The sequence below is a fragment of the Fringilla coelebs genome, assembly GCF_963513975.1.
Source record: "Fringilla coelebs genome assembly, chromosome: 4".
Taxonomy (NCBI): Eukaryota; Metazoa; Chordata; class Aves; order Passeriformes; family Fringillidae; genus Fringilla; species Fringilla coelebs.
In genome coordinates, this window is record NC_140032.1 from 42,615,708 (window position 1) to 42,642,311 (window position 26,604).

General features: G+C 38.0%; 1 protein-coding gene across 1 annotated transcript; it reads right to left on the minus strand.

Annotated features, from left to right (window-relative positions):
- Positions 1-1,057: 1,057 nt before the first annotated feature.
- On the minus strand, positions 1,058-26,604 carry RBM46 (RNA binding motif protein 46; the record flags this gene model as incomplete). Its single annotated transcript, XM_084204008.1, has 6 exons — positions 1,058-1,264; positions 2,961-3,181; positions 18,505-19,287; positions 20,462-20,929; positions 24,399-24,560; positions 26,394-26,604. The coding sequence occupies 6 exons, from the start codon at positions 26,602-26,604 to the stop codon at positions 1,058-1,060; spliced, it is 2,052 nt and encodes a 683-aa protein (XP_084060134.1).

A 26,604-nucleotide genomic window follows, 5' to 3' on the forward strand; every position in this document is an offset into this window, starting at 1 on the left:
ATTATGTCCCCCACTGGAAAATTCCACACAAATGGCAGCACTTCCATGTTGCCAACTCTGCAGCCCTGGAGCACTTAGTCAGGAATGCAATTTATACCTCTTTGGATACATTAGGAGGAGTACACAAATGCAATTTTACATGGTGTCTTGGTTTTAAACATTGTGAGACTCATTTTCATTCAAGCCAGATTAAGGTTAAAGCAAACAAATATTTTACTTATGAAACTCATACAGTTTAGAGAGGTTTTTGAAGATGCAGGACAGAAAGGAAACTGCATACCGTCAAGACGCCACATGAGATAAACTTTAAAGGTTTCTCTTCTCACAGCCCAGTGAAAAGCAGACTTACTCCTCATGCATTGCCAGGACTCCTGCTGTACTGAACATCCTTTGTCCTTGAGAAGCAGCCTTGGGATGTATCTCAAAGTGGGGGCAAAGGGGTGCCTGATGGTTTCCCTTCCTGTAATTTGTGGCTCGAACTGAAGGGCAGGATGCAAGGATATCCTTCAATCTCACACCTTTCACGAATGTTTTATTTCCAAACTTTGTTACCTTCTGCAAATGCTGCTGATGGTGGTCATAGGCAGCCATTGCCATCTTCCATCTGGATAACTAATTTTGGCTTTTTTCTGTGTTTGGTTTTTCTTCTGTGTGTCCTCATTCAAGTTAGATGGGAGCTCTGGAGATCTGTAATTCAACCCTTGCTCCAACATGACCAACATTTAAGTCAAATCAGGCACTCAGGATCTTGTCCAGGGGAGTTTTGAGTACCTGCAAGGATAGATTTGACATGTTCCCCAGGCATCCTTTTGCATCCTTAACTGGCTTCCCTGGAGGGGAGGAGAAAGGAAGGTTAGTTGGAATTTCCCTTGCGCCTACCCATGACCTTGCTTCTTGTGTTTTCCTGTGCACCTCTGAGAAGGACCTGCCTGTCTGCTGTCCATCCCTCCCCATCCTAGTGCTGGTGGCAGCCATCCCCCAGCTCCTGCCTCAGGCTGAGCACGCCCAGCTCTCTCTGTGGCTCCCCGTGCCCGCAGTGCTCCCGCACTCAGCCATCTCAGGAGCTCCCCTCCGAGCTCCCTCTCTCCTCTGCATGCACAGACAGCGTGCTGCAGCTACCCAGCAGGGCAGCTGGCCTCCTGGCTTTTGTGGAATCCTTTCCCCCACAGGCTGAATCCTGTTTTGCATGACCCACATTTTCCTCAGTCACGCCCTGCAGTGCTGCGTAGGCAGGATCAGTGCCTACATCCTGCTGAGGATGACACTTGACAGAAGAGAAGTACTTCAGAGTGATACTGGGGTAATTTGGGATGAGTGAGCTCCTCCATCTTCTTGTTGGCATTCTATGTGTAAATAATATGCATTTGACCTACCATTCTTGTAAACACTGGCTTGATGATGCTCCCTCAGCAGATCAAAAGGCTGTGATTTAATGTCTTTCCTAATGTAGCCAGCATTTGACAAGGTATTGCTGAAGATGCATATTGTTTATAGTTTTACTTATTGTTTTACTATTTAGTTCTGAACTCAGGGTGACTACTGACAAAAATAGCCCTACTTTTAAACACTCTCCAGTAGGCTTCTCCTAATTTATTTTTTTCATGGGAAGTTTAATACAGTTGTTTTTTTCCTTTTTGGTCAGGGGCAAAAAAACACCAAAGAGCATATTTCTAACCCAATACCTCTTCAAAAAATATTAATATTAAAATTTCAACATTGAAATATCAGCTAACTGAAGTCAATGGCAGCAATTTTCTTGCTGAACTTTTTTACACTCCTTTTCCACTAAAGGAAGGGGGCTGAATAAGTCAGAAATGTATGTTGCCTGTGGGGAATATAGTTTAATTTAGTGAAATCCTTCCCTGTGATAGAATAATGTCTTCACTCCTCTTTTGAACCCATTTATTAGCCTATTTCAATTGCATATATGATCTGAGATTATCCAAGTGCAGTATCAAAGAAACACCTCCCCAGCAGCAATACTACTTCGACTACATGGTGCTTCCATTAATAAACTTGGCTGTCACCACTGGGGTGGTTCCATCAGGCTGGAAGGATCTTTTCCAATTCCTTTAGCAAGTTAGAGGGGATTGTCTGGAGGTAGAGAAATAGTGCAGGATGGATCCTGCCACAGGAAGCAATCTTTCCTCCTCTTTCCTTGCTGCTTGCATCCCATGAGTAAACTCCTCCATGCTGTAGCAATGGCTGTCTTCTTCTACAACTGGATGAACTTCAAGCCTGAGGAGAGCAGACTGAGGACTGGGGAAGGGAAAAGAGGCAGGGGTAGGTTTTGTCCCTCAGAGTACAACAGCTTGGATAAGTCTTTGGTAACTTATTTATGGCAGCCTACACTTGCAGAAGTGGGAGGTAAATATTAAGGGCACAGAGCTACGACTCGCCAGGACTACTTACATCTAAAGGCTGAAATTGCTAAAACTTATCAGTCAATCCCTTTGGGCTTCAGTTAATATTCCTGATGAAATCTGAGGGGCAAGAGACACGGGAGATGGTGCTGATGCTGTAGAGCTATCCCTTGGGAGTTGCTTCCTGCCCCTGACTAGAACAAGCTGGCACTTTGAGCACAATGGTGCCCTGCCCAGCACCCAGGGTATGCCTCATTTTTCACATTCCAGGCTTCTGCAAAATTATAGTTCATTTCTCTGGGCCAATTAAGTCTGATATTTAGAAGGTTGATATTTTTTTGTTTTCTTGGTCAGATGAATCTCTTAGCCAAAGAGTTAGAATTACTACTTTTCACATTAATCTTTTAAAGTTCATTTTCTGTGCCTGCATGTTGAGACCTCAGTTCAAAGCCACAGCAGTGTAATAAGTTGTTCCTGCTGGAGAGAAGCCAGGGGAGTTATTCAAAATGTAGTGAGAACTGATAGAATCTGGCTGCCTTAGAGCCTTGAAAGGCAGTCTTAATTTCTTTTAAAATTGGAAGCTAACCAAATCCCTACCTTTTGAGCATTCATTTTGCAATTGTGAGGTTTTGCATATTTATTGTCCCTGGGGCTCCCACTAAGGCAGGTATTTCCATGGAGCTGCCTTGGAGACCTGGCAATGGCAGCATCCCCAGGCCCTGCTCGGGAGGGCAGCATCCTTCTCTGTGCCTGGGTTTCACCTGTGCAAGGATATTGCTGGCACTGTTCTTTCCCTTGGCCTTTTCTAGTAAACTTGTCTTCAACAGAAAAAAATTTAAAATTATTAAAAATCTTCAAGCCAAGCCTCATTTCTTTGCCCTTTGCCTGGATATTTCAGGGTACGGAAATGTAAGCATACGTCTGAGGTTTATTAGGTGTGCACATTTTTCAAACCCAGATGTTATTTTAAACATTTGACATGGAGTTTTGGCTCTGGAGGTGTTCTACTGTGTGCAGGCTCTGGTCCATCGCAGATGAACAAAGCCATGGCAGACTTGAGACTGAATTTGTCATCCTTTAGGGTTAGTGAATGATAGGCATTCAAAACTGAGTCAAAACTTGCTAGAACTGATGAATTACTTGTAGAACAGGGTCTTTGTCCAGTGAAAACCTATTCTGAAATGTTATCACAGTGAGTGTCTTTGATTATGATAAGTACTTTGTCAAAAAAAATATAACAAGGTCATATTCACACGAGAGTCTGTTCCTTGAAAGCCTCTCAAATTCTTCACTTTAGTATCAGGTATTGCAAAGTTGGAGATAAAAGCAGCCAACATAAAAAAAAAAATAGACATCTCATTTCATAAAGCTGTATGTTAATTGAATAATCAGAGCTTTCATTGTCTCCCTAATTTAAATTACCATTTGTCATCTTGTCACCATTGGCTGATATGAGTAATGGCTGTAACATATTGCTCTCAGTCTGGTACCTTGCAGGGACAAGGATTCATTATGGTACCATGTTTCACCTCTCACATAACTGCTGCTATTACTCCTGCCACTGAGCTCAGCTACCTTCAAATCTTACCTTGAGCTACTGACTTTTTCCCATGATTTCCATCAGGATTTTTAAAAATACGAATAGTGCGGTCATATCAGAAATTCAGTTTAATAGTAACAAGGTTTTGAAAGCTATGCTGATTGAAAAAACTGAAAGTTGGGCTTTTCCCCTCTCAGGCTTGCATTCACATTCTTCCCAGCTGAGGTCGGAGGTGCTTTTTCAGCACAAGTCAGCATGTGGTATGAAACTTCTAGTTCCAAAAAAAAAAAAACCACACAGTAGAAATTTCTGGAAGAACCTAACACAGAAGTCACACAAGCAAGCCTGTTTTCTTGGGTTTTTTTCCCCCATGTTATGGGATAATTGCTCAAGACTTTAGGACCTGATTCAGATGGGACTTTAGAACTGGCTTTCATGTTTTGATGGGATATGTAAGAAATCAAAATCTTCATTTTGTGCTCTAAGGTTTTGATGTGGATGTACTGGAAAAGATAGTTGTAGAATTATCACATTATGTCTTACTAAATTAGTGCTTAGGCAAATATTCATGCTTAGCTTTCAAAATCTTTTCTCTAGTCCCTCTAGAACTGCCACCCCTTTGACACTTTTCTCCAAGCTATGTATGAATGTCTTTGGTTTGCATTATTTTTCCTCAGAGGTAGCATTTTCATATTTTCAGACCAAGGCATCATGTTACTGTCTGTCCTGCAACCTTAAATTTTTCTCATTGATGACTGAAACATTTCCAGGTTGAGAACATTTTGTAGCCCTAATAATGCCATTATTTTCCCATTTAAGACAGGATTTTAGATGTGTGTTACAAATAAACGTACCAACTATTTACTTCTGGCTTGCTTTAAATCTTGCTTGTTTGTAACCCTTTAGGCTTTCCACTGCCTAGCAGAACAATTAGAGAGGCTGGTCTACCTTGAGGGCTGGCAAGGGCTTTGCTGGCCCTCTTTTATCTCTTTCAGCAGGGGATCTGGAATTATCCCAGCTCCTTGACACCCTGTCTTTCCTGCAGTCAGATACTTGAAACCTCTTTCTGAATTCCATGGTGCATCACAGACTGTGCCTAACCAGATCTGGGTAGTCCAATGCCTCTGGGCATCAGGAAGCACCAGGCATGTCCAAGAAGGCTGGAAGCTAAAAAAGAATGAAAATGCAGAGGCAAAACCAAGCATGTTTTAATGTGTATTGAATTCTCAATTTGTACATTAGAAATAAAATCCAGCTCTGACTAACTGGATATAATGCAGGAATGGATGTGAAACAGCTCGGAGATAGAGAGCATTGCTGCTCTCACCAGGGCTGAGCAAGAGACCAGCAGAGGCATTTACACTGTGCTGGGGACAGCTCAGGCAGGTGAAGCTCTCTAGGATTGAAGGGAAGTCTGCAATGAAGGAAAGGAAATCACCACTAAGCTTTCCCTCTTCCACAACCAGGAAAGATCTTGCCCTACTCTCCTAGCCCTGCATCTGCTTTTGGAAAATTTCAACTGACTATCACTTAGAGGCTGATTTACCAGGAGTAAAGTTCAGAATATAAAACTAAATGGCAATTTCTTTCTATTACAAATTCTTACAAGCCTGACAGTCCTTCATCAAGTTGGTTCTCTGGAGAAGGGATTTCTGTTGTGCAGCAAGAGCTTTTTAGTGAGAGCAGTTACCCAGTTTTCCAAAACGTTCAGGTTGTGTCCTGGATTAAGGAATGCAGCCTGGGACTGTTAGCAGTGAACTGGACTTGCATGGTCTGTGTCTTTCTGCTTGAAATCTCATTTCAGAAAGCTGTTCTTCACTTTGGGGATTTTTACCCAATACACCCCTGCCACTTGGAGACCAGTTTAATGGTGAACTTTCATATACTTCCTCTGTACCTTGATTCTAACTTCTTGCAATCCCCCCATTCATTTTCAGTAGAGACTTTGGCTGCCTTTGACCTGAGTTTTATACATTTCTCCATCCACTCCTTGTATCTTCCAGAACTAGCCAGATAATGAACACTGAAAGTTAATCAGGTGATTAATCAATTGTTTTTGCACACTCAGAATAATTCTACAGACACTGTACTACCACAGTAACTGTCTATAACATACACTAATACAAAATATATGCAAAGATCACGTGGGACCATTTTTCCACTTGCCAAAAACTTACAGATGTTGTAGATGCATTAAGCTCTCTGTTTGTAAAACAGCATCTGTAAAAGATTACTCACCATAAGAAGAACTAGATTACATCCGATATTTTGCAGAAATTTGTACTGTAAGCTTCCAACAGCACTCTGTTGCAGGCTCTCAAGGATATGAGAAAGCATAACAAGTGGCAGGCACAGCAGAACTGGCAGGAGCCCGTGTGCTAGTGATGCAGAATTCATATTCAAAGTGATATTCTGGTACCTTATCTCAAAAGCACTCTTAAAGATGGACAGAGTCTGTTTGAATTAGTCTGGAAACACGAGAGAGAATATTTTGATATGGAACAGTGTAACTAAGAGACGTTGGCACTGGTTTAAGTAAAAGAATCAGAATAAATATGCTTGAGGACTGTGCTGGGGTTTGCTTTTCTTTTTAAAGAAAAAAAACAATGTCAGTTGACAAGGGAAAACTATCAAATAGTTTTCACTTAAATACAGTAGTAGACTGAAGCCTGTTGTGAAAGAGTAATTAAGGATCAAGGTCAGGCTGGATGGGGTGCTGGGCAACCTGATCTAATTGAAGATGTTCCTGCTCATTGCAGGGCAGGACTAGGTGACCTTTGAAAGGTCCCTTCTGACTCAAAGTAGTCAATGAATCTATGACACAGAAAACTATCTGAGGGGGAAAAAAGCCAAGAAAGGCCCATAGAATTATAAATAGCAATGAGGAGAGGAGAATTTAGAGAAAGCTGATCAGAAAGGCAGTTTGGGATTCAGTTGCTGAACTGTCTTGGTAATTAGGTCAAAAAGAGAAACCGTGCAATATGATGAAAAAGCTGATCACAGCTCAATTTCAGAAGCTGTAATATATCAAATTCTTATCTACACTGACTTAGATTGTTTGGGTAGGATATTCTCATTTATAGCCAAACATCTGCTTTATCCTAGCATTATGAATCCTAATAATCCAACAGGCTTTCAAAAGTTATGAAATAGTTATCCATGTAATGCAATTAAAAATGCCTAGTGGTACTCTAGATTTTTATCCCTACTCTTCTCATATTCTCTGCAATTCCCTCTCATGCAACAGTAATTAATTTTTTCTCAATTAACTGTTAAACTACCCAAGAATATGAGTAAACTTTAATTAAAGTGGAATTTTAAAAATATTTCCCAAAATTCATTCATTAAATTTTTAACACCATACTGACATGAAGTTTCCTTGAGTTACATTGGTTGTCCTCCTCAGGCTGCTAGAACATATGTTTTTCTTTGATTAGATGTCTCCCCTATCTCTTCTGATTCCTGTTTGACAAACAGTACACTAGGATGTGAATACATAAAAAAGAAACCTTTTCACTCTGTTTGGCAAAAAAAAAAAAAAAGGTTTTTAAATTGCTGATGGTTAGCTTGTGATAATGAAATAATGAAGCTGTTAAAACCTTGTGGGGTGATTAGGTTGTCCTCTTTACTGAAGGCTTTCGCTATCCTGAATTGTCTGGCATCTCCCTATCTCAGTGGGTTCCTGAAAACTTAAAGAATAGCTTAGAAAAAATGAAATCATACCTCATACAGGAAAGTGACTTCTTTTCATTACAAAATGGTGGTATATCAAGCAGTTGAAATGGATTTAACAAGCTCAAATTCAGCATGAAATGGAACAACATACTTTTCTGGCAAAGAATTCTAGGGTAGGACAGCAAAATTCAGCAAACACTCTATTGCAGCAAAAATCTTCTGCTAGCCTTACACCAGCCCTAAAAGCAGCCATGCCTGCTTGATTTTATCAGGGTTTGCAATACAGGTGAAGAAAACTGGAAGCTGAGCTTCCCAAAGACTGCAGTGCTGACCCATTGGCCAGCTGTGTACAGAGGCATTTGAGGGTTCACTAAATGCCTGCCCTAACTGCACAGCATGCACTATACCCTCCTCACTCCCTAGCATTAGAAGAGCATAAGTAAGAATTGTTTCCACAAATGACAATATCTGAGCTCTTAAAGAATTCCTCTTCTGCATTAGGATGAAAATATTTAATATTCCTAGATTTTTTTAGTACACTTATTTGTCCAGATGACTTTCTCAGGCAGTCAGACATAGTCCTCTGAATGCCTGTATCCACATTTATCCTGAACTCTCCAGGGAGAGCACCTGGCTTTATTCCTCTCAGAAACCTGAGACCAGTTTTTCCACCAGCAGCTCAGCCCCTGAGATCCTGTAAATTGCAGGCCATGTATCTCCTTCAGGTGAGAGAAACCAAAACCAGGGGAGCAAGCTCTGCTAACACCCAGCTCTCACCAGGATCAGCTTGTGAACTCTGCTGCACAGGTTCACAAGCGTTAAATAAAGTCGAACTCCATCTGCTCCATGATTGCTGGAGTCCCCCTATGCTGTTATTAAGTTATTCACTAGTTACTTATCTAAGTGCCACATGTGGTGGTGAAAAGAAAAGCAGGAAAATATAGCTGATAGCCATTACCAGTATATAGAGCTATGGGTACTAAGAGGTGGTTTAGAAAATTTCTTAAGCTCAAAGCCAGAGTGGGTATCAAGAGCTAGGGAAATACCCTCTGCATGCTGGAGAAATCAAGTATTTTTGCAGTAAAGTACTGTGCCTGTTTAGGTTAGGACACCCTGATCCAATTTATATTGCAATTTATATATATTCAACTCCTTGTGGACTTTGATGCCTTTATGGAAGCTGTGCTTTCATCGGCTGTTACTGAGCTTGCTCACAGGCTGTATGTGAAATGGGATGATGTGTTTGGAGTGCTGGACAAACTAGGTGATGTGACTGTTTCCTCTGGCCTTACTCTACTGCTTCCATAGCTTAAATTCTTGACTACAATGCATGGATAAAATAAGTATGATTTCACAGTAGCTGAAAATCATACACATTTTTTGAGGAAAATTATGCAGTGAAAGTTTCATCAAAATAGATGATGCCTTAAAGAATGCTCAGGTAGTTTTCTCTCATGAACATTGCTTTAGATAGCCAAGTGAGCTTTTTTAGGATGAGGGGGTTACCTTTTTTACATTTCTGTCTATTTTAAAGAAAAAAACAAGCCCTTTCATCAGTGCTCCTATGATCATTGTTTTCACCCTAAGACTTTAATTTAAAAGCTGCTCACCACCCCTCCTCACAAAGCTAGTGCTACAAACCCGCTGTTAAACATTTTCTGACCTACCTCTATCTCTGTCATAAAAACAGCACATTAAAAACCAAATATTTTGGATTCCATGAAGAATATGAACTTCCATTTTCTTCAAGAGGTACCTGGAATTTGGCCCTTAGACCTTTTTGTATGGTCCTCGAAATCTGTTGTCATCCTGCTCTTTTTCTTGCACCCAAGCCTCTTCTTCGCTATTGAGGTTTCTGAAGCATCTCCTCCTCAGTCAGAACTATTTAATTTCTGGAAGATTGATTATGGTAGCTTCCTGCCGTCAGCCCAGATACACTTTCCCAAGAGATGCTATTCTTCCTTAATTATGCTGAAGTTGCCAATGTTAAATTAGGTACCTACGAATAACAGAGCGTCTGAATGCACCCTCCTACTCATCTTTCCTAGGAATGTGCTGCAAATAATAATACCTGTGAAAAGGTATTGGGAAATGGGAAGAATTTTTCTTCTCCTCCCTTGCTGTCAAATCTGTAAAGCAGAGCAAGGCCTGGCCACTGCAGGGACCAGTATTTGCATGAATTTTGTTTTCATATACTAGTAAATACTTCCCTCTGCAGGAAGCTTTAAGCTGATAGCAGCCACAGCCTCTGGCAGTGTAGGAAAAAATGCTCAAAGCCTGAAGTGGGATCTTATAGAAGATATTTGTGTTTTTGTAATTCTTGAAATTTCACCCACCTTCAAGCAGTACCTAAGATTTTTTTTCCATTCCCATGAGCAGCTATTCACATTCTAGAATTCTGTAAGTTCGACCTTGTTTGACAGTTGCATTGTTAAATGCTTCTCCATGGTAGTTGTGCAGCACCCATGTTTTTGGAAAAGGCCTGTCCCGTCTGGGTCATTCCTGATAGCAGATGCCATCCTGGCAGCTTGAGCACTTCTTTCATGGCAGCATGGGCCTGGCTTCTCAGGAGGCTAAGGGTTACTGATGCAGTCTTTGATTAAGCCATTTTACTTCTTCTGTCTCAAAGTTTAGCCATAGCTAAACAGCTATGGCTAATCGTTCCACAGCTTGGAACAATTTCTAGCCATGGGGGCTCCTTGTTAGTATGGTGAACAAGTGGCTGGCAGAGTAAGAAGCTCTCAAAGACTGCTTTTAGCCTTCCCTTTGCCTGGCTTTTTGGAGCCTGTCCAGGCTCTAAATGCAGGAAAGCTGTATTTAGGACTGATGGATCATTACCTGCTTTCTTTCTTCTGGTCCAAGTTGGACACTAAACAGTGTGGAGAGATGATAAACGGATCATTGTTTGTTATACATGCCAACTGCTGTCAAGAAATTTGTTGAGTGGACTTAGAACTGACTTCTTGGGGATTGCTTTTACCTCAAAAGTGTGCATTAACCCAGTATCTTCCAGGAGACTTGCTCTTTAATGCTGTTTCATATTTAATATTTTTTAATTTCCATTAATTTACTAACTCTTGTTCATTGTTATATGGGACACTAACTTTAGTTCCCCCATCCCAAACAATGTAGTAATAATATTAGAGGGAGGAGAAAAAAAAAGGCAAATAGATGAAAATGGTAATTGTAATAATGACCTCCTTTTCTTATTTAGGGCAAGGTTTTGATGCAGTGGATGTAGCTCAAAGTAACAGAATTTTGCTTCAGCAAAGTCAATGACCTCTACTTTCAGAGGGGCTTTTAGTTTCTACACCAGTTACAGAACAGGGTCATACACAAATTTACTTTTTACATTATACAAAAGTATGTTAAAAAAAAAAGGCAACACTGTGTTCTGTCACAACCTTTTTAGAAGAAATACATGGTGGTTTATTTTTCAAAGGTTAATAAGCTCCAGTGAGATTTTTATAAGCATGAAAAATATGTTTGCAATTTTGCACACTGATTAGAGATTTCTAATGATGTGTTCTATATAAACTTCAAAAAGCCTGAATTACAGCAACTGTGTGCTACTGCTGCTTCAGCTGCTCATTCCTTACACCACTGTTCTTAGCTGTAGAACAAAGACAAATTCTGCCTGAGGGTTGTATTTGGCTGCATCAACCTAGTACTCATTACACTCAAATGCTTGATAATGGTTTAGTACTGTCACAAATGTTGGCAGTATTAAAAATAGTTGCCAAGATAAATGGTCATGTTAATAATAATGGGATTTGCTAGTTTGTAGCAAAACTGGGGTTTTTTTGCCTCAGCTGGAAATCTGATCAAGAAGGATGTTATGCACCTGAAAAATGCAATCCCCAGGCTTTCTACCTCCTTTTGTTCACTGAGGAGATACTTTTGTTTGCATCTCTTCTTCTGGTATTCACTCTAATATTATGCAATCTTTGTGCACCTTGATCCACAGCTCCCTTAATTAGCTAACAAAACTTATTTTACCTCAGTTTGCTGGGTCCAGATTTTCATCAGAAATGCAAAAACCTAAGTCTTCATCAAGACACTTGAAATATTAAATGAAGCTTATTTCAGCCGTCTATAGACTAGAATTCTCAGGCTGCCAGGAAAATACTTTTAAATTACCAACCCTGTGTCTTATCAGCCTTTTACTGTATCATTCTACTTCAAACTGATTTTTGTCTTGGCCTTAGGAACTGCCTGGTTTAAACACGGATTAAACAAGTTCCCTGTTGCCTCTCCTCATGAGTTTTTTAGGAAATCCTGACCTTTTAACAACTTTCACATGCGATAAAAGGTAATCAACTAACTTGCTTTCCAAGAATTACTTTTCTTTTTTAAGTGTTCACTCAGCCCCTTAATCACCATTCCTTTTGTTCAGCAAAGCAAGCAAAGCACTGGAGCTCTGGCCAAAGGTTGTTATTACAGAAAGCAAAGTGAATTCTGCAAAGTAAGTTTGTGAAAGTATCATGTCTAAAATAATAATTTATTTTTCTTTTACACACCAAGTATGAACAGCATAAATTTAATATAAATGTTAATTCGTGTACAGAAGTCAAACACATTATTTCAACATTAGAAATTGCAACATGAAAAAGAATTATTATGTAGCTAATATCAAATGCAAATAAAATGAAACTGCTGTAACTGCACCTAAATTAACAGCAAAAAGGACAATTTAATATGGTGATGAAATACACTGAACCAAAATACACAGTGGACCACAACAGTTGATTGCTTTTAAGAAAAATTATTCAACTTGAAATCTTTCCATTGCATTGTTTTCTGTCTACATAATATTCCTTTCTGACAAACAATTTTCAGATACAACAGCTTATAAACAATACTTGCATAGGTGAGGCCCTTAGACATTTTAACCACCTGGTCCATTCCTTGTCAATGAACTGAAACTATGTATAAAATTCCAAAAATAAGAATGGTCTACAGTATTAGTTTCAGATTGTTAAGAAGGTTAAAAAAAGGTTGTTTTATTTTGTCATTCAATAAATAAAGCACTTGACTGAGAAATGCCAAATAGTCACAATAAAAATAAAGATGGCTCACTCAAAATGAATTACATATATCTGATTTTAAAAATCAAAAACTATTTTCAGTTTAATGCTAAACAATGTTTATTAAGAAGAACACGGCCTGATTAGAAAGTGAGCAAGCTGCTGTTCCACATGGCTACCACAGGCAAGCACAGGTGCTGGTTTCAAGGGACAGCCTGGATAAAAGTAAGGCCTTTACGAATATGAAAGCACACATTTGTCCCAACAGGGAGGTGCTAACAGGAAACACAACCTAGTGAGCTGTACATAAAAGCACATGTAATCTGTATCGGTCAAGATTTTTTTTTTTTGCCTGTTTTTGTCTCCAAGAATTAACTAAGGTACTGGACCTCAGTGTTATGACTACAGCAATGTAGCCTGATGGTACATTCATGCAAAGTCCTTCAAAATACCAGTTTTCCATTGATGTACTGCTAGATCAGAAGCAAAGATTCTATTGGACATGTTCTTCCTATAAAATTTTGCATCAAGTAAACGGAAGCAAACTTGCTGATGGTATTTAAGTCTCATATTATGCATGTTTATGATTGCTAGAATGGTGTTCATTGTTTTGTTGGTGGGATTTTTTAACATTTGTTTAAGATTTATTACATACAATAGAAGCTGAAAAAATTCTGTGCGAAAATACAAGAATAGGAATTGTGGCAAATTGTTTCAACACTAAATATAAATTACTGCTGTATAGGCTATTACAGGTAATAAAAATCTTTTAAACAAATTATATTTCAAAACCCAAATTTAATCAAACTAACCAAAACAATTTAACATTCAATTTCACTAATCTTTAAATTGAAATGCTTAATACACACGCTTTGAAGAATTATTCATCAATAAACATGGAATGTGAATTTCCAGTAATTATGTATCAGTGGGGTGTTCCTTTCCTTTTCATTACAAGATCCAAAGCAATAAATTCCAAACTCCTCTTCTTCAGGGATATTCAAACCAAGTAGGGTGTACAGTTGGCTGTGGAAAGAGAGGGGGAGGAAAGATACTTTGATTTTAGCAAACATACTGCATTATCCATTTCAAGACTGACTGAACAGTTAGGATAATGGTGTAATGAAAGCATTCACAGTCTTATACCAATGCTGTGCTCTTCCCTTTCCTCTGCAGCACTAACACTAACTCAAAATAATTAAGAAACTGTTAGTCAACTGCTCAAAGGGTTTTTTTTCCTGAGAGCCTTATAGTTTTAAGAGACCCCATTCTTTGGTACTGTATGCATTTTCTCATCAAATATACACACACACACTTTTAACTAAACTTCAAAATAATAACCCTTTGTTTCACCTTCACTGAATGAAAAATATTAATGCAGACAACCCTCAAGTGCAGATTAGGTTACTGTTCTGAGCTATATTCGCTGCATACCTTATATATATCATAGCAGCAGTCATTCATATTGCATATTTACCACTTTAGATCAGAGTCTACACTCAACTAAGCACCAAGTTCTTCCTGATGTACTCTGCATAGACAAAAACCAACTTCAGTATGATCATCAGTGGAGCAGAAGAAAGTATGTTAATTATATCCTGTTTTGAAGTGACTGACTCTACTGAAGGCAGACAAGTTATTTCACAGATAAAGTCAGTCCAACATTGTTGTATCTAACTTACTCTTTTCCAAGTTCTCTTACACAGACCAAGATTTACAAAATCTGTGTTCCCTGTCCGTTAGCAGCAGCCGAAAAATAACTGAACTTCGGGAAATGTTCTGTGTGCCTGGGATTAGAAGCTTCCAGCAGTAAAGTTAACACAGATTTAATGCCATTTTCAAACTGCCTTGTAAGCTTTTAAAAACCATTCTCACGCCACCCCAAAAAAAAAGGGGGAGGTCTCAGAAGTGACAGATATACACACTTAAATTCATCCACAATAGCATGTTCAAAAAAAAAAGACAAAGGAGACAATAGTCTCTTTTACATGAAACTGTGCACCACTTTTGTACATAAACTTATGTACCACTTCTGTACATAAATTTAAACCCAAGCTGGAAAGGCAAATAATTAAGAAATGACTGAAAAAATAACTCAGGAGTCATTTTAGAAATAAAAACCATAACCATCTTTGGGCCGCACAACCAACAAGAACATCAGACTGTGTGATTCATCATCAGGTAGAGGGCAGTAGAGATATGGTCTCCTTTGAAAAAAGCAACAGAGAATCTCTACAAGCCACAAGAGCTGTTTCTGTGAGGAAAGTACAACTTCTCTAACAAACAGTGCAGCTAAGACAATGTCTCTCAGAGAGGGAAAAGCCACAATGAACAATCCTGAGAGGCTTACTCACCTTTACTATCCCACCATGCTGCATTCAGGGACAGCAATGTTATATATGCTTGCTCGGGGGCTGTAAGAAAAACCATTATGTGTAAGTCATCTGATATTTATTTCAGACTTCTCAATTCATACTGTTAAAAAACTTCTTATAATACATCCTGAGCCTTTCTAAAGATCACTAAAAACCTCCAAACCACGAACTACCACTTATCATCTGTATTTGCTAAACAAAGCCAGCAACTCCTGTATTTTTTTTCAAACATCCTACAATTTGTGGCTGTTGATTGTTCCAAGAGCAATATAATTAACTTTGATAAAGCAAACCAAGGCAATGTTTAAGTAAAGAAAATTCCTACAACAAAACATGAAAACCATCTCACTTGACCTTTAGGCTTGATGTCCAAAATCTAGAAGAGCAATCTGAGATCCATTTGTTCTGAGATACAGATGCTAAATACAGACTCTTGAACTAGCTTATAAAAATTTTATCCATGACTTGTAAATTTCTACTGCATGCAGTATTTAATATGTTTAAACAAGTGAATTCATAGTAGTATGATACAATGCCTGTTCCACCTATTTAAGTATCATTTCCTATAAAACTTATATGAGGGGAACTGGAAGGAAACTATTATTTATGTGCTATAGTTACTTATTAAAAGGCTTTTCCTTGAAGATTTATCAGTTTATTTTTCTTATAAATACTTTAAAATATTCTCTTCTACCTAGAAAAATAATTTCATAAGTTCTGTTTCAGGGAGATGTAGCATGAAATAGCGCATGTGAAAGTGCAAAGCACACCCCATAGTGGAATACCCATTTAAAACCTGGCTGAAACTTCGCTCATTTTTCCCCATCACCCTTAAGTCAAACTTGGTAGGGAATTTCCCAAGACTCAGCCTTTGCTATAGAGAGTGTTATCTTAAGGACTAGAAATAGGTAGAAGTATTAATTTTCTACAGGACATTCAGGTGTTTCCCTATTCCTTTCCCTATCTCCCCACTTCTCCCCCTGACTACATTCACCTTCTGAAATTTCAACATGTAGCTCTGCTCCCTTTCTCATAAATGGACAGCCAGACAGATGATTTTCACACATTTAGCCAAGACTGAGTGTTTTCACTCCCCTGATGTGTTGGTGATTTATCTAGTAACATTAAAATATAACTTATTAATCTTTCCCTGACAGCATAGTTTTCTGTGTTTTCTAAAAACCATCATTTTCAAAATACTCAGGTGACACCAAGTGGTTAGTTGTTGTACTGCTATCTGCTCAGGACTGCTGTGTACCACTACTGTATAACTACTGTAAAAACCAAGTACTCTGTAACGCATGAAAGGAAATACAGAAATACATACCACAAAAGAAAAAAAAAGCCAGAATGCCTTGAGATTTTTAATCAAAGCAGCCCTTTCTCATTTACTTACCTCAGAACAGCTATATGTTTTAAAAAGAAAAATAACAGCAAAACCCAACCTGTACACATTGTCAAAAATTAAGTGGCCAAAAAATTAAGTTCCTGTAAGAGAAGTTACTTACCAGAAAGAATCAGTCCCTATGTCATCTTTGTACACTCATGTTTATAGGAAGTTGCTTCCAAGAAACACACTCAGACTTTTCTCAAATCACTGCTAGTTATCATAAACACAACCCCAGACAAAACCCCCAAACCCCAAAGAAAAACCACAACCCATACATCCATCAGCAGCATCAGCATCATTCAACACTTCCATGAGAAGGAAGGACTCTGTCACATCTAGCAAATCGTCCTTACCGGCAGATATTTCTTTCAACATAGAATATATATTGAACTGGAACAGAAACAACTTCTTTAGATTAGATAGGGGAAATAAATTGTACTTTTACACTCCCTAAGGCTATGTTTCAGCATCACAACAATGCCAACATCAAAATGGGGGTTTTTAACGAATAAGAAAGATGTGTATCTTTCAAAAGTCAGCCTTGTACGTTTGCTTCAAGTCAGGGCTCTGTATGCTCTTTGCAGGCCCAAATCCTCACAAACCAGAATGCACAGAGGCCATCAAAAGAAAAAAAAAAAGTGTTATTCAAAGATAACAAGACAGCATTACCAGCACTAGGCCATTAGTAGACAGCTGTAAAAAGCAAACCTGGTATTTGGGAACTCTGCTAAATACCAATTCACATTAACTGTGATTGTATGGCACAATCAAGTGCTAAAAAGCTTTAGAATATTATTAATTTAAATCCACTTTAAAACATTTTCCCTACAGCATTTGTAATTATAACTGAGGAGATAAAAATCTCCACACATACTTTCTTCATTTTTTTTGAAATAGACTGCATTCAGGATTTGCCCACAGCTGTGAATAATCGCTCTTAATCTAACTTTAATTGTTCCCTTGATTCTTTTCCAGAGAAGTACAGGAGAGAACAAAACTTTAGGTAATGAAAGAAGCAAACTGGGCAGGTACATATGGTCAAGCACAAAACCTGCAATTGTATTTATTCTTCTTTTAAGGAGAGCCTCACACCATTATTTTGAGTTTAGTACCCTTTTAATCTTTGTGTTTACGATTACATGGGTCATAAAGGTGTGGCCCTAATTTTCCTAGCTAGAAAAACATGGAAGCAGACACTCAATTAGTGAAATGCTGTGTGTACAAAACCAGACACAGCCATTTATTATTCAAAATCACTTTGGCCATCTGAAAGCATCACCTTCCAGAGGCATCCCACTAATGTAAACCAAGCACACCACTGCTGAAGTGGACACAATGTATAAGGCTTTGCACTTCAGAGGTTCTTTTTCCTCTAAGACCTTTTGGCCATGCCAAATCCAAACCCAAGGAGAAGAAAGAATGTCAGCAACAAGAAAAAGCTTGTTTACATTTTAGTCATGCATTGCAAACAAAAGGCATCACAGTCAAGCCTAAAATAAATCCGCTATGAACTCATCCAAAGGAGAAACCTCACCACAGCCTACATACAACTCAAGAGCTAAGTACAACAACAAGGGCTAAGTAGCAGTATTAGGAAGAGAAGAATGGTAACACTATTTTAATAGTGTACTGCAATCACTTTTCCAATTCACCAAATACAGAACAGGTGAGGGAAAAACCCCAACCAAAGAAAAAAAAATAACCCCCCCCCCCCAATTTTATAATAGGAAAGCTTTCCTCTTCTAGTAGTTGCATTCTGATTTTTAAAAAATGCAACATATATAAATGAAGATGGTAGAACACAGACTTTCAAATAATTTTTCAGCACTGTAATCATCTCACAGATGACCTTAAACCTAAGTTACTTACATGTCATCTAATTCTTCCTTATACATTATTCCAGTAGATAAATGTAAGCAAAAATTACCCAGGCATTGGACTGTTTAGATACTTACAGTGTTTTCTCAGTGCTTTCATCTAATGGTCCAGACTCAATTGACACAAGAACCAAGTCTTCTGCAGACTACTTTATACAAAACACACGTGTGCACCAAGATATGTATACCAAGAACCATTTAAAAGTAACTTTTCTAGCTCCAGTTCTTCATATATAATCAAAAATATTTATACTTACCTAGATGTAAAAGTGTGAACTGTGCTGCCAATTCCTTTGCATCTTCTACTGTTGTACAGAGTTTCTCTGGCATGAAATAACTCTGGGAATCATCTGCAATACTAGAAATAAGCACCTTGTACACCAAGAGTATTTTCCCATCCTGACTTGTGGTTGAATACAAGCAGTATTCTGGTGGTGCCCAGCTATTTTTATGGCAAAAATAATCCAGATGCATTACTGCAGAACTGAAGTGACTCAGCTTTAAAGAATACATGCTAATTGGAGTAAGCTTTATTCCTGGAAAAATGGGATATGTACTTCTTTCAACTTCAGGAGGGCTTGGACTGTGCTGACCATTCAGACGAACTGAAAGACTTGCTGGTTTCCCCAAGGATTTTTGAGTACCATCTTCTTTGTTAGGAAACCCTAAGAGGTTTTCAGAACTGGGACTTATCTGACCATTAAAATGTTGCTTCCAAGAACTTTCTTTGTTAACTGGCTTTGCCAGTGTTACCTCAATGCTGGCTCCATCAATGCACTTTCCGTTCATTATAGACATAGCAGCAACTGCATCTTCACGGTGGAAGAAATGAACAAAAGCATAGTCCCTCAACTTCTTCACACGTTCAACTACTCCTGGCTTGAATTTGTTGAATTCAGCTTTGATTTTGTCCTCTGTAGTAGATATCATTAAATTTCTCACATACAATACTTTGACTCTCTGCATAGTTTCTTCATCAACTACTTTCTCAGGATCTGCCCAGTCTACTTGAATAGTGTGACCCCAGGGCTGGAATGTTCCTACAGCAAAGAATCATTATATAAATAAGAAACATGCAAAGGAAAGCAGAATCATTCTTATCACCTATCTCTACAAAAAGGAAACATGATGCATACCACTAGAAACTAGATTTTCTTGCCTACATCTACTAAATTTATGTGAAATTGTTAAAGTAAATGAGACTCTGCAAAAATGACAAGTGTTCTGTTACCTTTGGGTTCATTAAGCACCATAAGCTGTCAAAACAAAGAGTTTGTGACAGGCACATAGAGACACACAAAAGGAGACCAAAAGTAACGTATTTAAAAAGCTACTAAACACAGCCTCTTCAATAATACTACCACTTTAAAAAGCATGGGCAACACCTGGAAATAGTAATCTAAATGTACAGCTTCAGCACAACCCTTACTCTGTGTTGCAGCAGATGCCAGAACCCAAATTAAAAGAAAAAAACCAAAAACCAAACCTGCTTTGTTACTCATGTCAACCCATCATTTCGCATATCATACTGGTTTATTTTTTATTCAGTGATCTGTAGGTATTTCACCTCCACTTTGCAGAGAGATATATATATATAAAATATACCAATTACATGTTGAATATATTACATATTATTACAAGTATTATAGTGATACTTATTATATATTTGATATTTTGCATATTATATATATTTTTGCATATTTATTTACTTTTTCTTTCAAAATTATTTTCTAGTAAAATATTAAAGACCTACCTTTTTTTAAAATATGAAACATTAATGTATTTCATAGTGATGAAAATAACATTACTCGTGACAACCCACAGAAAATACAAGGCACATTCCAGGCATTATCCTTTCTAATCTCACTTTTAAGAGAATTTGAGTGCAGAGCCTTCTGCACATAAATGAAAACTGAATGTGTGCCCAAGCAAATACATATTGGCATAAACACCTAAATTACATAAAACTGATGTGTATTTTTTAATTGTCAGAACTACCTAAATTACAGCTTCTTGAAAAAAAAAGGAGTTAAAAAAAACCCCCACAAACCTAAAAAATAAAAATCATCCTTAGCCAAAAGGCAATATTGCAGTTTTCTAACTCTCAAAACACCTTACAGAATGGAAAACAGAAATGATCCACCATCTCATCCCCCCACAATACGGAAATAGATACTCTTCATAAAAACTCAGTTTAATTACAAACAGTTTTACCTGGGATTAGTCGTCTTCTAGCCATTGCAGCTGCTCTGTGAGATTCATATTCTACAAAGGCAAAGCCACGATTTTTAGTTTTGTCGGTGGCATTTGGATAAACAATGACATCCACCACTCCTTCTGTAACTTTTTTCATTTCATTCAGTATTTCTTCTTTCTTCTTATCTTTAGGAATTGCTCCAATGAACAGTCTGCAGTTGTCCAAGCTTACACAGACACCAATAAACTTCCCTGGACGAATTTCATAATTATTAAGAATCTTGATGGCCAGCTGGGCTTCCTCTTTAGTGGTGTACATCACAAAAGCGTAGCCTCGGTTCTCGCCACTGAATTCCATCATCAGTCTGAGCTCATAGATCTTCCCGGCTCTCTCGAAAACAGGAACTAGTTCATCTTCATACATATCACGAGGAATCTTACCCACAAAAACTTCACAGCCACGAGGTGGTGGAGGACCTTCCCAACCTTAAAATAAATTGTCCAACAGCAATCTTAGTACAAATGCACATTTCCTCCACATCCAGTTTGAATGTGGGAGTTATTTATTTTTGGTCTCAGCAGAAAACTAGCACATTCTATTATGTCTTATTTCTTTTATGTTTAAATTTTAAGCAATGCCACAAACCCACTGTATGCATTTCTTTCAAGTCCATCTTCTGAGCTTTTTTCCAATGGAATCTATATGACAACACACTGAACTTGTTTATCAAAAACACTGACAGGTTTACCAAGAGTTTCTATTTCAATCATTTTATGCCCCTTAAAATTTTATTTCAGTTATTAATAAAACTGATATACCTAAGAAAGATACCTAGGTAAGAACTTCAGTTTTATTTTCTACTACAAAGCTTTAAAGTTACAAAATGTTTCTCTGCACTTCTTGCCCCTACATTTTTATAAATTTCACTAAAGTCCCAGTGCAGTACTTTTTTTTTCTTCCTTGACATCAATCAAAAAGTCCAAACATTTTGCTTCCACCTTCATTTATCCAATAAAATTGGACTCCCTAAGAAAAGCTGGATACAGAGCCAAACTTTCTGCAAAAGCCAGAAAGATGGAACACTTTTACTCTAAAAACAGACCATAGTTTTCACAGGCAGTAGTGGATGATAGGAAAAAAAGAAGCAAAAAAAAAATTCCACAGAACAATTCAGTCTTTCATTGACATCTGAAAGCTGCAGAACATCTATACCTCTCTCCTTAAGCCAAGGACATTTAAACATTCTTTCATATCTCTGCCATATATACTGAAAGATTTGTTCAACAGATAATGTAAAGGTGTATTTATGCATTTAATATTATGGAGTTATGGTCTTCAAATACAGCACTTCATTTTCCCAAAATAATTTTAAAAAATTTTTAAAAGGTTGTTTGGCCTTGTTTCTTTTTTTGAATTAGACAAACAGCTCAGGCAGAAGGTTCAAAGGCAGACACTTAAATCATGACTAAAAGTTTTTTCTAAAAGTTTGACAAGGAAGGTTTTCTACAGGAGAAAAAACAAGGAATACAGAGATGGTAGAAAAAACTATTAGCATAGTTTTTTCTATGCACTAATCATACTAGTGTATGACATGACAAAGCATAATGAGGCAAGCTGAAAAAATAATTACTCTCGACAAGCTAAGACAAGAAGATAATTAAATAATGGACTTCAGTTTGAGGTTCGGAATAAATTATATTCAGATGATTTTGTAATTAACACCTTTTCCTTAATGTATTGTCAGAGAGCCTGTAATTTACTTTTCAAAAAAATTAACAAGAATTGAAAGATTTTTGCCTTCTCACAAAATCATTTTTCATCTATAAACTGTACAGAAAGAGCTACGTGGCACACAGGGAAGCTACCAAGTCACCAGAATTGACATGCATTTTGGAATCACACCGCCATGACTTATCTAGGAAAAAGCTTGGCTCTATTCTGCACAGCATTCCACTTTTTTGTCATTTTCACCTTTATAAAAATCTCTGACCACTTCAGCTGAGGTCTGACTGGACATGGCAGCTAACACCATTTTCAGGCTAGTACTGCCATCACTCACATTGTGCCAGTCCCTTCCCACATTAAAACAAAAAACCAACTGTACACCATTCAGGAGCTCCAAAGACAAAGGCAACTGCACACCTCAGTAGAGGGAAAAAAAATGTGTAGGAGTAATGAAATTAAAAACCAATCTTTATTTATTTATTAACAAGATAAACTTTTACCATCCTTCTCAGCCCAGTAACTGACTGATGCTTCTCAATAAGCAAAATCCACTTACCACACAAAAATCCCCCTTTCTAATTTTAAAGCTGCATACTGACCCAGCAGTACAGCACAATACTGCCAACTGGAATTAGCCTCTGACTCCTGATTTAAAGGAAACTGGCCTGTGCCACATGTGCCAATGAGGGACATGTACTTAGCAGAGCACACATGGAAAGTTAGTCAAAAGCATTCCACAAGTAGCTGACAGAGCTTCCTTGACCAGGTACTTGATTCATCATTGGACGACAGAAAATGGGACTCCTATTTTTGCAGCAGTTCAATCAACATTAGTCATAATCCTCCTACTGTTAGTGTCCATGTCATCTTAAACTTCCACATAATTCTAATGACTCACACACCTAGTGACATCACCGGGTCCACTGCTTAGATGGGAGCAGACATAAAACCATGAAAATTCACTTTCAGCTTTTTTTTTAAAAAAAAACTGTACAGATACATTTTTCACAAGTGCATGCACTAAACAAGAACTGTGGCAGGTAAAAACCTGTAAATTTTTAGGGCAATTCTCAGCCACTGCTGAGAACAGAGCTGACAGTAATATTATCCTTTGACAGCAACACAAGCTTATAGAAATCACATCTTAAACAAGGAAAATTCATAGTGAAACCCTTCATTTATGAAGATACTGTAATTTCCTAATCTCAAACATTTAAGCCTCACCTGGCCTACAGCCATTTATAGTAACTCAGAGTAACTGCCAACCTAAAAAAAAAATGCATTTTCAATGTCCTACGAAAATATATGAAGATTTGAAGAAATTATATGTACCTAATGTCAATAAACAGACTGACGGAAGAGATACCTGGTCAAACCCATCTAGTTTCAAAAAATATTAATAAAATTAACTTTTCTAAACAAACACTCAATACCATCTAATGTTTTAATTAAAAGACATTATTAAGTAAAAGATGTATAATAATTTAAGAACAGGCTGAAGTTAGAACTGCAGGACATCACTTTCTCCAGTGCCATTTTCAAAAGAGCTTCACAGGGCTTCCTTCTGCTATTTTATATAGGCTTAGTAAAAGTACAGACAAAATATAAAACAGAAAAACTTCCAGAGAAATAATTTTTATGCAGCTCTAACCTAAACTCCACACAGCAATAAGTAAATAAAGTTCATGCTTGTGAGCATAACTTATAAAGACATGGGATCACAGGTCACAAGTGAGAATGAACTGAAGAGCAGCACAACAAATTTTCCTTCTTCTCTGAAACAAAATGAGTTCATCTTCAATGGTGCTCTCTCAGAGAACAAAACTTCAAAAAAAAAAAAAAAAAAGCTTTGGCCAATGCAAGTGGTAAGATGTAAGAGAAGACACTAAGTAGGTTAGGCCTCTGTCACCAACTTGTTTTTCCCTTCTGTGTCCCTAAATGTTTTGAAGCATGTTCTCAGTCATATGGAACACACTTGGCTTTGTGAACTCCACATCTGTTGTGCTACCTATCAATTTCAGGTAGTTTTAAAGGTGTGATTTTTAAGTCCACCAAAAGCAAATGTTCCACACAGTCTAGCTCAAGAGATCTTAAACTGCTGGAAACTGTAAAACACATCAGGACTCTCCCCATATGTGTCATGTTTCTTAGACTGTTCCCTTAAGCTTCTCTTACTGGTCACTGTCAAGATACACAACATGAGTTTTCAGTCTCAAAAGAAATGCTTACCTGGTGGTGGACCACCAAATTTTCTCTGCCCATTTTGCTGAACCATGCTGTATCCAGTCTTCTCCATCAGGGCAAGTAAAGCTGCCCCATTTTGAGCACCACTTCGGATCTTGCCGCATCCATTTGCTGCAGCTTTATTCTCCTCATGCATATCTGCAACAGCTTCAACAGAATATCACAAATATTCCAATTCAGCAAATTCTAAATTGTTACGTGCATACAGAAGCTACCAAAATACCAAAAAACCCCTCAGGCTATACTTGCCTATTTACTGCAACTTTGTTTAGCATGAAGCTTCAATCCTACACACAGCCACTATGACCTGTGTACTTGCTTTCAGACCACTGTTCTGTAGCTGGGATAATCTGGAACTTTACCCAGCTACAGAAATATGTAATGTAATAGATTATTAAATGATCTATACTCAAACTCTCTTAAGTGCTATCACAGCACAACATAAGTAGCACAGCTATTTTTAAGAATGCTGCCCTTCAAGTGGAAGCATGAATTCTTTCATAAACCATGTCATCACAGTTATGTAAGGGACCAAAAAGCTACTCCATGTAACAAGTTCCATTTTCTTATTACTTCATTATATAAGAATGCCAACTATTTCAAAATTGTATTTTAGTATTAAAACACTGGAGGAACACCTCAAGTCCATGCCCAGTCACTATAAAGAAGTCGAAAAACCCATGTACATAAATAATTTTATTAATACCAATATAAAATAAAATTAGGCAGAACAGTCTGGCAAAATTAAAGGTTTGAAATAATCCCACCTCTGAGATCCCTATTTTCATGGCTTTATCCATTTTCACAATTTCAAAAACTAAACCTTATGGATATGGTTGCTGCAGCCCTATCTCCTATTTCTCTAGTTATACACGATCTCAGCCAACAGCTTTAGGTTTCTGTCACCCAGCTGATGAAAAACATCACACCACTTGGGCAATTACCAATTTTACTAGTCAAGCCAATAAAAAAATCTCAAGTCAGATGTTTCTTTCATTGCCTCTTTTAACTTCTGCAATTTACTTATTCTTTTCCCAAAATTATCTGCCCTAAGGTCTGCTTAGGCAAGCAACCTTTTTCATCACTTCAATCCCTTGTCCAAATGCCATTTCCAAGTGCTATGCCACTTCTGGAGAAATGCTGCCCAAAAAAATCATCACCAGAAAAATAAAGGTACCACTGTTTGTTCTTCAGTGCCCCTGACACTTTCAGCTTTCTTCATCTTCGGGCTCAGGCTCCAAAAGATGTCCTGAGACATCAGCAGTTTACTTTTTATAAGAAAAACATTTAAAAACAGCTTAAAGCTCACACAAACATTTCTTGGCAACCCACTACTATTTGCTCAACAAAACTGAGGTTTTTAAATATATTGTAGACCAAATTTATGGCCTGTTCCCGTACTACATTTATGGATATTATGCAATGATATTACTATTGAGAGATGGGGTGCAGCTTATTCCCCCACTCCTGCCCCAGCTTTATAATTTCAAATGTGCTTTGTATCAATGCCATTTCTAAGTGCATTTTTTTTCACAACAGCCTTCACATGATAGACCCCACAAATCCTTCAATTAGAATGGTGTTAACAGTTATTTTTCCCACCCTAGGAAAAATAGACTTTTGGTGGGGATATATTTTTTAGTCTTTTCATCAAGCCAGTATTCACTTTAGAGCAGGAATCCATGCAGGCAGCCACTCTCAAGAAGTTTAAATTGTATCTGTCACGGGGCACTAAAAAGGCCAAATTTTTAACAAAACTCCAGGCTTTATCAAAAGGAGATTCCACAAAGCAGCAAGGCAGAGCACAAAAAAAAAAAGAAAAAAAAAATCCCGCACAAGCAAAAACAGCATGGCTCCCACCTGCTAGAAATGGTATCCCATCTCCTTTCAGCAAGCGAATTACATTTACTGTGTTTCACAACCTACAAGCTGCACAGTGATTCCATAATTAGGAAATCTTTCGGCAGCTTCAGGCCTAACATGGTATGGAGACGACAACGAAGCTGGAGCGAGGGAGAGGCAAACTGATTCTCCCTTTGTCGTCGTTATCTGCAAGGGCAGCACCGCGGCAGCTCGAAGGGGCGAAGCGGCCCTGAGGAGCTGCAAGAGGCCCATGCAGAAGCAAGCCAACCTCGGGCACGCCCCGGGCACAAACGCCACGGGCACAAACGCCACGGACGCGAGGAGGCAT